General features: G+C 36.3%; 1 protein-coding gene across 5 annotated transcripts in view; it reads right to left on the reverse strand.

Moving 5' to 3' along the window:
• Positions 1-14,735, reverse strand: part of mcph1 (microcephalin 1) — a 143,484-nt gene extending 128,749 nt beyond the window's left edge. For 2 of the 5 annotated variants that reach the window (XR_001924513.2, XM_018093733.2), the window contains exons 1-8: positions 14,596-14,735; positions 11,648-11,739; positions 10,667-10,785; positions 7,714-7,801; positions 7,010-7,124; positions 5,999-6,133; positions 5,743-5,829; positions 2,490-3,581 (exon numbers count right to left, since the gene is read on the reverse strand). Coding sequence is in view for 4 of the 5 variants with exons in the window: in XM_018093733.2 (XP_017949222.2) it covers positions 2,490-3,581; positions 5,743-5,829; positions 5,999-6,133; positions 7,010-7,124; positions 7,714-7,801; positions 10,667-10,785; positions 11,648-11,739; positions 14,596-14,647 (1,780 nt within the window). In the remaining variant the exon portion in view is untranslated. 5 annotated transcript variants of the gene reach the window in all.
• Between the last annotated feature and the right edge of the window lie 1,724 nt (positions 14,736-16,459).

Below are 16,459 nucleotides of genomic sequence, written 5' to 3' on the forward strand. Positions count from 1 at the left end.
ATTCTAGTTCCCAAATCCCTTTGTGTCCAATATGCCTGTGCTTATGTGCAGTAGAGTGAAAAGACTAACTTTAAAGGAGAATGCAAGTCAAAATTTAAAAAGCATACAGCCCAATAGTCCACCTATTGTTTAGTAAAAACGCCACACTTTTTAAAAGGTATTCTTCCCTTCCTTTCCCTCCTTGCTTCATACTGCACGTGTTTCATTCCCTCCCCCCTACCCTCTGGCAGATTCGCTTCTGATTGGCTTGTGGGCATGTGTAGCCCAGAACAGGAGACAGGATCAAGTTACACACATGCTCAGAGAATAGGAAGGCTGCCGCTGGCAGCCTACAGGAAGGACAGAGAGATTTCAGTGATGTCACTGTAGTCTTCACACTGCTGTAGGCTGCTAGCACCATATCTCAGAGAAGCAAGCAGGGATCTGCCTTTAGATTTACTTTTAATTTATATTAACCTTTCATTGTCCTTTAAAGGAAAAAGCCAGCTTTTTGTTCTACTGCACATGTGCACCCAGCCAGGAGCCGCTGAGAAGATCCATAAACAGGAAGGTTGAGAGTTGGTGCTTAAAACTGCACAGGTAAGCAATTATAATCATGACCTTTCATTCTCTTTAAAGGTATGCTTGACCTAATTGCTTTTATATTGGCCAGTGATTTTGTTATTCTCTTCTTTTATCTGCATACAATTGCATTTCTTATGTAACATGCACTATTTTTTGTCTGACACACTTTCCCAAGAAAAAAGTAAGGTGAAAATGATATATAAGTAGTTCATCTATTATCAGAGATGCTTGGGACATGAGCTATTCCAGAAAAGTGATTTTTCCATAATTTGGATCACAATACCTTAAGCTACTAAAAAAATTGAACATTAAATAAACCTAATAGTATTGTATTGCCACCAATATGGATTCATGGAGCTTAGCAATATTAAGTACAAGGTTCTGTTTTATCATTACGGATTTTTTTTTTACTGAATTGCTTAAAATCAACTACTCAACTATGTTTTCTCAGATTTTTCTCCAATACTCAATATATTATTTTGGAAACAAACCATAAAACAGGAAAGATAAAAGAAATAAATTTAGTCATGCATTTAAAATTCTCTCAAAATGTAAGCAAATTTTTGCTTACACTGACATTAATGTAAGAAAAGATGCACCACTCACATCCTTAAACAAGCAACAATGCACATCCCGCAAGGACAATGCTACTAGTCTTTAAGAATAAAGCAAGAAGCGGATGCAAAAATAACATGCTGATTTTTCAGAAATCATACGTTATGCAGAAATATGTTTGCTACAAAAAATACTAATATGAGCAAAGCTCGATAAACTAATTTCTTATATCATGTAGCAAAAAACACTGTTCAGAGACCTCATTGGCAACTCTACAAGCTGTACCCAAAACTACTGCAGGTGCTGAATTCATTTTATTCCATGCAGAAAATGAAGATTATTATTATTTAAATTGCTTTACACTGGAGCATTAATCATTGTTTTTAAGTCAAAAAATATTTTCTTTTCTTCATCAAGGTTTCCCCTTTAAACCCAATAAAAGTAAATTTGGAAAACCCACGTCTTGCTCAAACAAGTTTGTTAATATCCTCTCTTTTGTGCCTTTTCTTAAATTTAAACAATGCTGAAATGGCCAGTTTGCATAACCGAGACACCCCATTTCCTTTGTAAGCTTTTTCTTATGCTTTTCCTAGCTGGTTAATTCAAAGAGACAAATTCATAGAAATATAGGATCAGTTATCCAGATCCAGATTATCCAGATAACTCCTTACATGCCCAAGTATTATGTCACATTCACAGGTCTTATCAAGCAGCTTTATTTGACAATGCAAAAAATCAAAATCTTTACCTGATTCTAAAGCATGACCAGAGAAGGCAAGATAAAACAACACCGATCAGTCTATCTTGCAATGTATGTATATTCTAATAATACAGCGCCACTATGCATGAAGCATTGTACATTAGAATCCCTCCATTTTTTTTTACAGATTCCCAAAAAAATATGAAATTCTTGGGCCACACATGAAAATTTCCATAAAAAAAAAAAAATATGTCAGAAAGCTAAGGTTAAAACCACCAGCATATAAAATTAAGTGAAAGAATCATAGATTTCAGACTGCAATATTTTAGCTTGTCTCGACACAAGATCATGCAAGATTACTTGTATATCTGAAAGCATCCTTCTAATAGCACATTTATTGACACCTGCCATTCTAACAATTTTATTTTTAAATAAAAAAAAACAAAAAACTAAGGTTGCATAATTTAAAATATTCAAAACAATGTTATGCAGTAAACGTGTCGGTCACAGCAAAAGAAAAAAATCTGTGAATTGCCTTTTTTTGTCAGACATATGAGAAACCTAACCAAATTGGACAGTACTATTATTAGCTATAAGACAAAGTTGTATTACCAACAAAGAAAAATCAGTTAATAATGGATCAGCTAATAATGGATAATTGTTCACATACATTTCTGAAAGCTTTTTGGCTCATCTTCTTGCTTTTCAGACTCTGCACCATTTTTCATCACAGGCTGATTTGGTGATTTTTTGCATGTTGTCAATTCAGTTATTTTTTCCATACCTTTTACCAGACCTATATCTTTCTTTTGATTTAATTCAGTAGATGTTGCTAATGTATCATTTGTATTTAAATTTGTTTCAGAAGATAGTAAACTGCTTGATGTAGTTCCTTTATTGTTTACTTGATCAGACTTAGCAGTTTTATTTATTTTAGTTTTTATAGGATTCCTTTCAACACAGTCGGCCACGGGTGACATTGTCTTGGCATCATGTTTGAACTCTGAATTTACCAGATTATCCTTACTACATATTGACTTTCTTCTTCTTTTACCACTACAATTACACTCTTCCAAATCTTGAACTGACCTCCTCCTTTTTCGAGATGAACCCTTTTTGTTTTTGATAAATAAAGGTGAGGTTGGTGACTCTGGAGGCAGAGTTCCTAAGGAAAATCTAGCAAATGGTCTTTTCTGGCTTTTTAGATCTGCTGAAAAAAAGTCTTCAAAACTAGAACATGCTCCTTCTGAATCAGAGCCATTTCTTAATTCACTAAGTTTTGGTATCTCAGGCATCACAATGTTTTCAGTTGAGAGGTGCAGATTGGATGTCGGAGTTTTGGATTTCCGGCAATTTGATCTTACTTTCTTAGTACTTTCATTTTCTTTGCACACAGTAAGTTTGTTTGGCAGGGCTTCATAATCCACATTGGAATTCAATGCACTCTGTGTACCACAATTCATAAAGGATTGAACTGGCTCCTCAACTGTTTTAGATCTTGCAAGTGACTTTCTGCTTTTCTTTTGAAAAGACGTGACTGCATGACTATTCCTCCGTAATTTGTCTTTAATCTGCTGAGGAGTCAAATTATTAGATGACTTGCCAGATGTTAAAAGGCAATTTGGATCTTCTAGTTCTGTTGCACGTATCACTGATTTTTTACTTGTTACTTTGTTCTTTGAGTAGTTAGAAATGTTCCGTTTCTTTTCGAGACTGCCCCACAGCTCATCATAACTAGTGTCAAGATCGTCACAGCCATTGTCTAAGAGAGAGAACATTACTTTTAAGCAAATTTTTAAAAATATCTAAAAGAAGCTACGTTACAGACATCAATATATTGCTCTCAGAACTTTAATGAATTAAGCAAACACTTCAGTTTCTAACAGCCTGCAAGATGTTACAGCTCACCTGCATTTCTAATTAATCTTATGTATTTATTATGTGACAACCAAATTTTACGGCAAAAATCATGCAACAATTGTCTAGGATCAATACAGAGGGGTCTATGAGGACACATTGTAAAGTACCACATCAATACACCAATGTGCGCCCCATGGAATAGGATTTTTAACCAGATATCAGTCTGGTGGGCCCCATACACAGGTCAATAAGCTGACAACTTGGTCTAAGTAACTAAGGTGGCACGTTTTATTGGTGTGTGTATAGCTAACTTAATTTGGTAAAAAAGTGAATAGCTGCAATAAAAAGTATAAGAAGACAAGTAATCTGTAGCATTAGTAAAAATATGAGAAAAGAGAAGTTGGGGAAGGAAAGAAAAGTTAAAACATATTTGTTAAATAAATGAAAACACTAAAAACATATGTCCCTAGCATTGCAACAAGTCAAGCAGGGATCATGTCATATTGCAACAATCTGAGTAAAGGTTGCAATAAGTAACTTTTAATGTACATTAATGTTTTGAAGAGCGTTTTTTTTTTTTTTTTGTGTAAGTTTCACTTTAAAACTTATTTCCTTAAGCAGTATTCCTCCCTGTTTATTTTGGCCAGGTTGCAGCTGCAGAGTGCTACTGAGTCCTATGGAAGGCTTCCAAAATCATGCATTGAAGGTTCAATGTCAGAAAGGTTTTTGTGCTGTTTACAATCGTTCTGATATGAAAATTTTGTAACTTTCGGATCGCACCCCAATACTCATACTACTACGACACATTTTCACACAATTAACACACATCAGAAATTATCGTGGTTAGTCCAAATTTTTTCCAATCGTGCTTTTAATTGTTGAAAATTCATACTTTGATAAATGTGCCCCTAAATGTACTAAGGGCTGTTCATAACCACTTGGTGGAATGCATTGTAGCTGGGGGCGCACCTTTTGTACTTAAAAGGAGAAGGGAAGGCAAAGTCAGTCCCCGGAGGGGATGGGGGGTTGTGGTGAAACAGTGAGTTTAATTTCTGATATCTAAGTCTGGGGTGGTGCTCCAATTCTTTAATAGAAGTGTCACACAGTGCCGGCAAAAATACCTTTTCCTTGAAGTGCATAGGCATCATGGAGTCCAAGCTATCTAAATTATGAAAAATTCTCTTTCTGCATTTTTCTGTAAAAACACATTTCAAGTGGTTTGGACTCTGCAACATCCATGCCCTGCAAAGTAGTAGTTGTTTAGGGTGCAAGATCTCCCACTTGTGTCAAAGCTACCCATGTGCTATTACCCTAAAAACTGTACTAGTCTGTTGTAATTTATGTTAGGGAGGGCACCCATCTTCTTAGGGAATTTTCCATGCCAGGTCAGACTTGGCACATGTGCAGACCTAAACTTTGGGTCTGTACATGTGCAAATTAAACCCAGGTCAGTGCAATTTTTGAAGTGTAGTGTCAGCCTGTGGTATAGGGTAAGTGATCAAAGCCACTGGGTGGTACCTAAAAAATTCATACTACCGGGTTGCTTCTCCTTGGGCTTTAGGAGTTTGAAGGGGTAGGACATGATGCTACTCTTCTGTACTGAGTGAGATAAAAGTGGGTCTCTTGCCTGTATGAGAAGTAAGCCTGGTGGTGCTTGAAGCTAGAGAGCTGAGAGCTCTTTGGCAGCTGTGTGTTAAAGGGATCTTGGTTTCAGCACAGGAGAACTTGTATAGAAGGAAAAGACACCCTGTGTATTAGATAAGCAGGTATTTCTTTTGGAAAAATGATTTGCTTTGGCTGAATGATGCAATGTTTCTGCTAAATGAATTATAAAAACAAACACACACAGACCTGATATTTGAAGAGAATATGATGCCCTGTCTGAAACTGATGATCCAAACACTGCTCCTATACCTACTATTTATTATTCTCCCCAAAAAGATGCATAGACAGGGACAGTCTGACACAGACATTTTTCTTAAACACATTTAGCTATATTTTCCACAAAACAAATGTGTATCTACAGTCATTTATATGTAGGTATACATATTTTTTTAACATACCAAGTGGAGAGCTCCCCAAGGCAGAAGGACTATATCCAAGTGATGGCTTAAGTTGGGGAAAATCAAATGTCTGTGAAATTTGGGAGGCTATAAAAGAAAAATATATTAGGATGAAACTTAAATATATAGAACAGTCTTGCATTTTAATGATTCTATAATGATTCTTGGTTTTAAAAAATATATTTTTAGTTGAGTGTGTACCCATTTTGATGAACCCTCAATTTACAGTAAATACAAATTACATTGTTTACTGTACCTGTAGGAGAAAGATTCTCTCTCTTGTTTTTCATTTCTTTAATTCTTTTTTCCATTGCATTGCAACGATCAGCAGCCACAGCCTTTGGGCTGTACATTAATGTTCCATATTGATCAAATAATAAAACAGGATCATCTGTAAGGCGGTTACAAAATATAACATTTTGCACAAATGTAATAAGGGATATACAATATTTATAATCAAAGTTTAGTTTGGAATCATGCAGGTTTCATGCTAGATTCCCAGAAAAATTCCAAATAGATCTAAAGTATTTATTAGTGGGAATGGTAATTACTCACATAATTGTGGATTTTTCAGAATTATTGACCCACAAAGAATTTTGATTAATCAACCCTGAACTATTTATGTTATAAGCGGCAAGCTGTGCAAATCCATAAGACTTCAACCAGCTCTACTGTATGACAAAAAATACACCAGCCTAAGTACTATTCTTTAAAAGTGTGATGGCTTCAACTATCGTTTACATTGTATAGAAAAAAGCGGAAATAGAGACTGCACTCAAACAAAATTTAATTTATTATGCCAATTTACCACAACGTACCAATTTTTTTGTTTGCTACAATTCAACTATCATTTACATCCCAGTGTGTGACAAAGTCTTATCTCAGTGCAAAAGTATTACATTGCAGCTACAAGCTCAGCTCAAATATTACAATTGACCAGTAGCATTATGTAATGTACATATTAGAGCAGATGCAAGATGGTACTGCCACACCTCTAAAGAACACCCAAAGCATCAGTGAATTTTACAAATGACACTGGCTTGTATGCAGCATCTTGGCTGTTGAAAAGTGTGTAGACAAAAGAGTGAAAGAAACAGCAAATAGAAATCGGTACCTTTTGCTTTTTTTCCGTTTACGAACCATAAACTCGTTTTCAAGAACTCCAATACCAGCAAAGTTACTTTTATAATTAGAATTATTTTATGTATTATAGTATATATGTCTTAGTAACTATAAAAATACAGATTCAAAAACATTGTGTACTTACCTACACCAGCTTTTTGCACTTTCAGTTCTTTAGACATTTTATCAAATTTTCTTTGCATTCGTCTATCATTTTCTGGTGTTTTCTCAACAAAATCCTTGGGTTGCATACACTTGTGCTAAGAGAGTCACAGCATGTATTTCTTATTAGCAAACAGCAATTAGCAAATTAGCAAGCAAACAGGATGATGCTGAAATAAATCTAACCCAATACATATTGTTTAAAAAAAAATCCTGAAAAATGTTAATTATGTGGCCTTGAAGAAGTAGGCATCAAGAAGGCAGAAAGCCCCTGTTCTTCCTAAAATGTGTGTGGTGCAGGGCTGGCATCAAGACCCAACTCTCATTAACATCATTTAATTTAAACACCACAAAAACTAGCTGAGAGTGATGGGAACAAACATGTGAAAATAAATATTTGAACAGTATAAAATGTAATGCACCCAACAGATTTTGTCCAAATCAGAACACTTCTTTGCATATGCAAATTAGCGCTATAAATAGAGTAATTAATCTGTCGGTTTTCTTAATAGTGTGACAAATGTAACGCGATTTGGCAAGGCACTCACATTTGGCCAAATCCTCCAGGCAAGACTCAGCCTAATCCTGAACTGAATCCTGGATTCCTCTTTATAGAGTAATAAACCAACGGTGCTTTATTTTATAGATCTCTATGCATACCTATGCAAAAAAAAAAAAAAAACTTACTTTCTTTTTAACAATCTGTGGCAATCCATCATTTGTGTTGATTGCTGGAAATTCAGATTCATCTACATGTGCCGCAGCCTCTCTGCATCTGTTTAAAAAAAAAAAACAGCAATCATAAATATATGAAGAGAACCTCAATCTATAGAATCTATAGATTTTTTCATCTGTACTGCAATATAGTAACCATGCAAACTGCCAAATATACCACTAGCCAAGAGTTCAAGCTGAGTCAAAAGACTTATGCACAAGACATATAAAAGTTTTTGATACTAGGTAATTTTACCTTGCTGGGTGGATAAACTTTACAGGCAGGTGCATAGAACACAAGAAAACCACAGTATTATACAGTGAAATCTAATTTTACATACCCTGGATTTTAAGTTTTCCATCCTTTTACACCATTTTTGTGGTCCCACCAACATATAATATTACTTTTTCTTGATGTTACACAATTTTTTCTGGTCCTCCAAAAAATGTATAATGGGGGTTCTACTGTACCCTTTCATAAACTAGAATTATGCTGTATATATCAAAAATTACCAGCAATGTTATTAATAATAGTTGGTGTTTGCTAATAGTATTAGGCAAAAGTACTGTTATTAAAGGCACGTGTGCTCAATTTTGCACCCACATTAGCACTGTACATTTGAAATCATAAACTATGCTTTTCTCAAACAGACACACCTAGCAAATGAAAAAACATACAGCAGTTCAGAAGAACACATATCAATAGTGAGATATACCATGTTACAGAGAAGCACATAACTGAAGGGTATCAAAAGGAGCATGCCATTAATGCAAGAGGTATAAGACATAAATGAACCAGTGAAAGATATAGGATGAAAGTAAAGGAGGCAGTGTAAGAAAAAATGAGATGAGAGTGAGATGAAAGGAGAAAAAAGTTTATATGAATAAAGTAAAAGAATTGCTAGAAAAAATGCATGAACAAAAAAAAGATTCACTTCTCAAAGACTGCAAAGCATCAGCAAACTGAGAAATAGATAAAAGGAAAACTATGGGTCCTGACATTAAAAACAGCAGAGAAGTTATATATGTAACAGGGAGCAAAGAATCTTGTACAAGTGAAAGGGCATACAGTTGTATGCTAGGAAAGGCAGCAAAAAAAGGTGGGTATGGATATGGATATTAATGATTCCAAAATTTTGGAGCAGTCACGTAAGGATTTATGACAAAAGGAAAATAGTCTCTCTCTACTCAGCTTTTTTGTACCTAATAGGATTAAAATGTTTGTACTTTGCCACAATGGCAGCCCAGAACCCAGGAGACTGCTGCAAACTTCAGTTCAGTTACAAGCAATAATCCTTGATTTATGCTTACATGTTTGTAAAAGAAAGTTCACAGTTCATGTCATTCTCTATGTCACAAATAGATGGCACTGTTTAATTATGATTTGTCAGTTTCAAATTGATTGCGCAGGTTGTATTGTTATATTGTTTTTTACTGCACAACAATTAGTATGCCCAAAAATTCAAAGCAATGCCCATTGCATTTACTGTTATGTTTTCACTACTCTAACATATTCTTTATTAAGTAACGTGCCTTTTTATTTTGTTTACAGCTGGAATAAAAGAGCAAACAACAGCTATTCAAACATTATATAATGTGCATAATAAAGGGAACTCTGTCCACTGCTGCAGCAATGTTACTGTGGTCCATTAATTAGACACCAGCACTGTGATAAACTCTGATGTACAGCAACAATCCTACAGAGACTTTTGCAATTATAGCCGTAATAATATTTATTAAAGTAACATTAAACTTAAAAGTATTTAGAAATATTACTTCTGATATCGCAGTAGTGACACCTAGGGGCCCATTTATCAATGTACGATTGGTTACGAATAGAAAAAAAACATTTTTTCTAAGTTTTAGGACTGTGCATATTTTCTGTGATTTTTTTGTCAATTTGCACAACTTTTTCATACTTTGCGACAATTTGTTTGACAAAACTGTATTTGTTGCAACGAGTTCGAAAGTTTTGGAATTCATTCAAGCTTTGGTATCGTGACTTTCCTTTGGACAGGTTGGAGCCGCAGAGTGCATTGAGTCCTATGGGAGGCTTCCAAAAGCATGCACTGAAGGATCAAAGTCAGAAAGGTTTTTGCGTTGTTTACGATCGTTCGGATATGAAAATTTCAGAACTTTAGGATCGTACCACTATATTTTGTACAACAGCGATGTGAAATTTTCGTGCTTTTAGCGCACATCAGAAAATATCGGATTTAATACAAATTATTTGTATCGTACTCTTAGAAGTCCAAAATGCGGACTTTGATAAATGGGCCCCCTAGTGTGAAATAAAGTATCAAGAACAGCCATACAAAACAAAACTGTCTGGCTCATGTCAGAGTGTACAGAAATTGTTTCCTAGGTGTAGCAACAGAAGGAAGGTGTTACATTGATACGTGAGCCTGGCTAATGTTACATATTGAGGGTTCATATATAATACTGACATCCATATTTCATCAAAGTAGTGTACACCTAACTACAGCATTTAGTGTAACCTGCAAAGCAAAATGTTTGATTTGAAAAATGTGTTTACCTTGAAATGTTCCACATTCATTTTTCATGAATAAAAAACTGCTGTATTTGGTTTCATAGCTATATTGTTTATATAAATTATTACACCCTTGACAAATAATAATATTCCTGTTATGATGACTAAAACTAAATGCCCATTAACCAAATATTTAAAAAAAATAGTACAAAATATAATTTGAAAAGCTCAGAAGAAACTAAAGAATGAAGAGAGGAATGGTTTCAATTAGATTAAGATATAAAAAAATAAAACTCCCAGGTCAAGTGCTATGGAGTAGGTTATACATTTCTCCAGTATTAAAGAAAACGTATATAAAGTAACTCTGTAGCACAAAGTCTTAGATGAACGATATAGTCAGTGAATTTTCATTCTTTTGTACTCTGTGATACTCGCCTTTCCACCCAAAGTACAGACACCAGTTTCACACCAGCCTTGACAGCCTTGTCCCAGGTACCTTGATGGCCATCTTTAAAAACAACATGAGTAATGTGTTTATTAAAGGTTTTCGAAACCTGGAAACATTGAAAAAAAAGAAAACATATTAATGAATAAAACAGAACACAGTGCATTTCTAATTCAGAACATGTTATCAGCAACAGGCCAAAGCAGGGATACATTATACACAGTATAAATAGTGAGAGCTGTAATAAGTAAGCATGGAAACATTCATAAGAATTAAATATAATCAAACGATTAGGAAAAGTCCTATTACAAAAGGTGTTATTTTCCTCCCACACTTCAAAGACAGAGGCACCTGATGAAACTAACCCTAGAATGTGCATGTGTGTGGTAAGGACTTTAGACTGAAAGCTCCACAAGGCAGTGAATATTTAAATGTGCTGGGACATCAGGAGATATAATATATAAAATACAAATATATAAATACAGGGATAATAAAGTAGTCTAGTAAACCATGTGTCGTTCTCATATTTATTGTTTATATTAAATTAAATGTTTTTAATAAAATACATTCACAGAGATGCTGATATTAGAGTCTTTTTGTATGATTTATTTATTTATTTACAACTGGGTGCCCATATGACACCTTAAGGTACAGTTATGGGACCTGTTATCCAGAATGCTTGGGAACTGTGGTTTTCCGGATAAGGGATCTCCATAACTTAAGTCTGCTAAAAATCATTCAAATATTGAATAAACCCAATAGCCTTGTTTTGCCTCCAAAAAGGATAAATTATATCTTAGTTGGAATCAAGTACAATGTTCTGTTTTATAATTACAGAGAAAAAGGAAATCTTTAATTTTTAAAAATTTGAGTCTAAATTGAAAATGTATTTTTATTAAAATGCATCTGAATACTGAACACAGACACAGAAAACCAAACTGAATTGTTTTTGTTTGGCTGCTATTGCTTACCTTTGCACCTAAATTAACCAGCTGTTGTGAAAATGTTTTAGAATAATTTTCTCTTCTGTTGGATGACCACACCTCAACATATGCAGTAACATCTGAAATACAATATACATGTATGGTTACACATACATACATAAATAGATACATTGAACATATTGACAACATAACTTTCCTGTATTCAATAAACTGCATTGCTTGAATTTTATCAGTAAATAAAGACTGAAAATGAAGATAATATTGGTTTCAATAGCTGCATTTCAACAGGTGGTAAGGAATGTATAACTGACAGAAAGGGTCAAAGTTGATCAGGTCTGTGGCCTGGAGCATATTCCTTAATATTTCCCAGCGTGGGCTAACCCTCCAAATTAATTTGGACATGAAACTGGACTCCTCTGTGTACCAGGAGCTACAGCTTCCTACAAATTTCCAAGAAACATACAACCAGAATACTAAAGAGAAATTATCTACTACTTCTGAACTCACAAAGATTTCTTCACAGGTTTGAAACCTAGTCGGTACACAGCATAAAAAGGTTAAACACAGCAACATTTCAGCTTCAAAGAAAAAAAGTCTTCTGGAAGTCGAGGAAGAAAAGCAATAATATGTAAAAGTCAAATAATTAACCATTACTCTCTTGGTTTACTAGTCTCCTCCTCACTGTAATGAGCCTGGGAACAGAATGCACGAGAAAACGAATGGCTTATTATGCACATCTGCCAATTGCCTATCACAAGTCTGAGAAAGGGTGTGAGAAAAAGATTTAACAGGGTTCCGTTAATTAAAAAGGACAAGCGAAATAGGGCAAAGGAAAATAGGGTTGCACACAGGGTTTCATTTTTAACTACTGCTGGAGGGGCACAGATTTAACATACATTTCAAGGAAAAGGGACACTCGTTTGAGGACAGCAATGTGCATATTTTGGGCCGAGCAGATGTTTTGAAAAAGGTGTGAAAGAGGCCATTTATGCCAGACTGGAAAAACCATCCCTGCACAGAGAAAGGGGGCCAGAGCTTGTCACCAACTTACAGTGTCACTTTGACATCCTTACCATGGTGGTTTCACAACAATTAATACTTCCAGTCATGTACATTCAAAGATTAACAACTGGCTCAATGAGAATTATAGTACCAGTGTGACTGGATCACACTTTCTCACACCTGTGAGTTTCATTCAACACCTAACTGAATAAGTTCAACTGAACCATTGTGATTGGATGTCTGTGACTGTACTACTCTCAATGGTTTAAATGCCTGGAAATTCCCTACCACTCAATTGAACTGAATGAGTGGTGACTTTTTCAACAAAACTCAAAGTCGAGTTGCTTTAGATTTAATTCTACAAGATACTGTATATCACGACCTGGATGAATGAAAATCTTCATAGACATATTCCAATTCTACCCTATTAAATCATTATACCTTTTGCACTTATAAATACTAAAAAAAATTTTTTAGGAGAGAAGCACAGACACTGACAATGCCCTCAATAAGGTAAAAATGCAGTCTGAAGTTTATTTCTTATGCTTTTTTTATCACATTTTGCAGTACTGTTGCTTTCTTTACCATGGTTTCATATAAGATGATATCTGCGGCAACAAAAATGTCATTATTAAAACAATGAAAAGGGGGTGAGTCATCCTAACAAATAATTCCAAATCATTTTCTATTGTGTTAGTTGAGCAATAAAGTTTAGTTACACTATATACATTATATGAATTTTGTTTCCTTCAGTCTTGAAGTTCACAGTCACAGCAACCAGACAAGAGCCATTTTATGAACACTGTTATTAAGGCAAGTTTTGTAACCCCAAAATCATGTGTGTGCACCAGAAATAGGGAGGGGGAACGTGAGGAGTGCATTGACATCTAGGAAGTGCTAAATGGAAATTAAAGTCATTGACTAGCACACCTCTATACCCAAGGCATAGAGGCTGGGTAGGCAATATATGACTGACAGCTCTAGTTTTTGATTTAATGATTTAACATGTATGGATGTTTTAATAAAAAAATGCAATTAGGGTTTCATGTTTAAATTTAAAAAGGACTTTTATTATACAGCTTGTTATATGTGGGTGACAGGTTCCCTTTTAATGACTGACAACACAGACGGAATTCCCAGTTTTATAAGATAATAGTCAACTAAATTACCAACAAGAGCACAGACCTCTGTCCACTTTCTGGCAATTGGGATATGGATTAATATGAAACACAGTTGAGCTCTATGTACCTTTTCCTAATAAAGGCAGAGATCATTTCATCAAATAGGTGGTGCTGTCTGTGACCTGTTGGTTATATTTAGCAGCAGGCAGTGGACATAGTAGACCGGCCCCTAAAAAGAGAGGCGAGAGTATGTGCCGACTACAAACACACATTAGGGCTTATTCACATTTTCAATGCAGATGTGGTTACTTGCATCAAAATGTGCTGCTTGCAATTCCTTGCAGTTTGGAGCCACTCAGTCCTTCCGGCCTTCTATTCCGAATGGATCACTGCTGCATCTATTGATGCAGGGGAAACATGAAGCAGCCACCCCCTCCTGACCATGCAGCAGCTCCAGGGTTCCCTTAGCCCCCCAGCACCAACAGGTGCAGTACATTTGTATCTGGCACAGATGCCACTGGCATGCTGAACACTACCGCAGATTTGCTATTAAATGTGTGCAGTTTACCTGTGGAAGTACACGAGCCCTATTATTCACTTTATATTGTGTAAATATCACCCCATTATCTTTATTATATAAATTTAAGGTTCCCCTTCCCCAATGTCACAAATGCATGCAAATCTGTTTTTAAATAACAGCGTGCCACCGTGAGGTCAGTCACCAGTGTTTGCTCAGCAACACTTTCAATTCCCAGCTCCATATCCCTTATTACACCGTCCCTGTACTACCAAGGCTCTGTACTAATTGCACTGGTACAATGACTCAGCCGCTTGTGACAAGACCTAATTTACCTGAAAGAACATGTCCATACAGAGAAGACAACGCTGTTACAGGAGACTCCATACTCCACACACATTACTTTCAGAACCCGCCACAGCTTCAAACACGACTTCCGCTCTGTAGAACGTCATCACGCAATACGGCCTCGCGTAAAAGTTACACCAATCACAGACCCGACAGGCTGTTCCAAGTTGCTATAGTTACCAAGCGCCGCTTATAATGTACTTGGTTGTGCGTCCAGTTAAAAATGTTTAGTGTAAGCGAGGTGCAGTTCTTTCCTTTCGTTCTCGTTATTAGAACCTCTCGCTTCTAACCGTGACATTTACGTTGCGCAACTTTTTACCTTCACATTTTCGTGCGGAAGGATACATGAGCGCAGCACCTAAAATAAAAGAAATTATTGTGCTGCAGTGGTTTCATAACAGAAATAATAGACCGATACAGCTGTAATGTCTTAACATAAATAAAAATGTAGCAAGGGATATGCTTTTTAAATTTTTTAAAAAATGTTGGGCCTTAATTTGAGTAGCAATGCAAGGAATAAATACGTCACGGAAAAGTTTCTTGTTCCCTAGACTATGGGGGAGATTTACCAAGACCCGGACGCTGCGAGCGTATTCTCACCGAAAAATTCACATAAAGGCTCTGCTGCTGTTTGCAATGGTTCCGTACGAAAATTCCGTGACTTTCGGATCGCCAATACATTATCGTGACTAATACGATTTTTTCGTAAGCATTTTCGTGATATTTGCGATCTTCAGAAATTTACGTTTCCAATCCGAATTTTTTCCAATCGGGATTCAAACTCGTGTTTTGATAAATCTGCCCCTATGTTGCTTGTTTCTTCAGTACTGTCTGCATTCCCGGATTTGTGGTAAGGCCACCCCGCACCTAGGGCTGCATAAATTTAGGGGCGTCATGCCACCCAGACACATGTAAAATTTGCTTACTGAGCACTGGGGCAGGATGCACAGAAAACTTTAGCGTGTTCTGTCCCCAGTGCTCCAAAAGTAAGCTAAAAGGATGCGCACAGAATGAGGCCAGCCTCTGGGCACCCTTAACAGAAATCTGGTGCTGACTGTTAGTTGTGTTAAGCTCAAGTTAATAGTCTGCCTTTGCAATAACATTTACAGTAGAACCCCCAATTTACGTTTTTCAGGGGACCAGAAAAAATGGTGCAAAATATACATTATGGTTAGTAATTAACATAAGTAATTAGTGTGTGCTGAGGAAAATCAAGTAAGAATGTGAGTGGATGTGGGTGAACAGGGCTGGATTTCACTTGGCGGCACCCCGAGGCCACCCCCGCGAGTGCGCATGCGCTATCGCGCGGCGCCCTCTCCCCCGATCAATGCGCATGCGCATTCGCGCATTTAAACTCCCATACGGAGCAGTGGGGAGAGGTCCCGACTGCTCCGTATGGGAGACAAATTTAAAAATTCTGTTGCGGCGGGGCGGCATGCCGCCCCTAAACTTGTGCCGCCCTAGGCCCGGGCCTTTGTGGCCTTTCCACAAATCCGAGCCTGTGGGTGAAAGAGCTAAACTCCACAGGAGTTTGTAGGATCCTACAAAATCTTATCTCTGTAGGCTGTAATGTAATGTCTGACCAGATGAAGTTGGATGATGTTTTGTTCCTGTATCTACACCCAACAGTCAATGTATGTCAATGAAAAACAAAAGTCTGTAAAGCACCATCAGATTTTATGTCGTCAGATGAAGTCACAGCATACAGCATTTTCTTCCAACAGGTGCATTGTGTTGAATGGCAAATGTTTCATGTAGTTTACAGATCATCAGATTTTCTCTATAAGTTCCATTATATTTTGACCCATGCAACATCATCCAACTTGTAGGATGTGTTTTGTCGACCCAATG

Source organism: Xenopus tropicalis, chromosome 5 (assembly GCF_000004195.4).
Source record: "Xenopus tropicalis strain Nigerian chromosome 5, UCB_Xtro_10.0, whole genome shotgun sequence".
NCBI lineage: Eukaryota > Metazoa > Chordata > Amphibia > Anura > Pipidae > Xenopus > Xenopus tropicalis.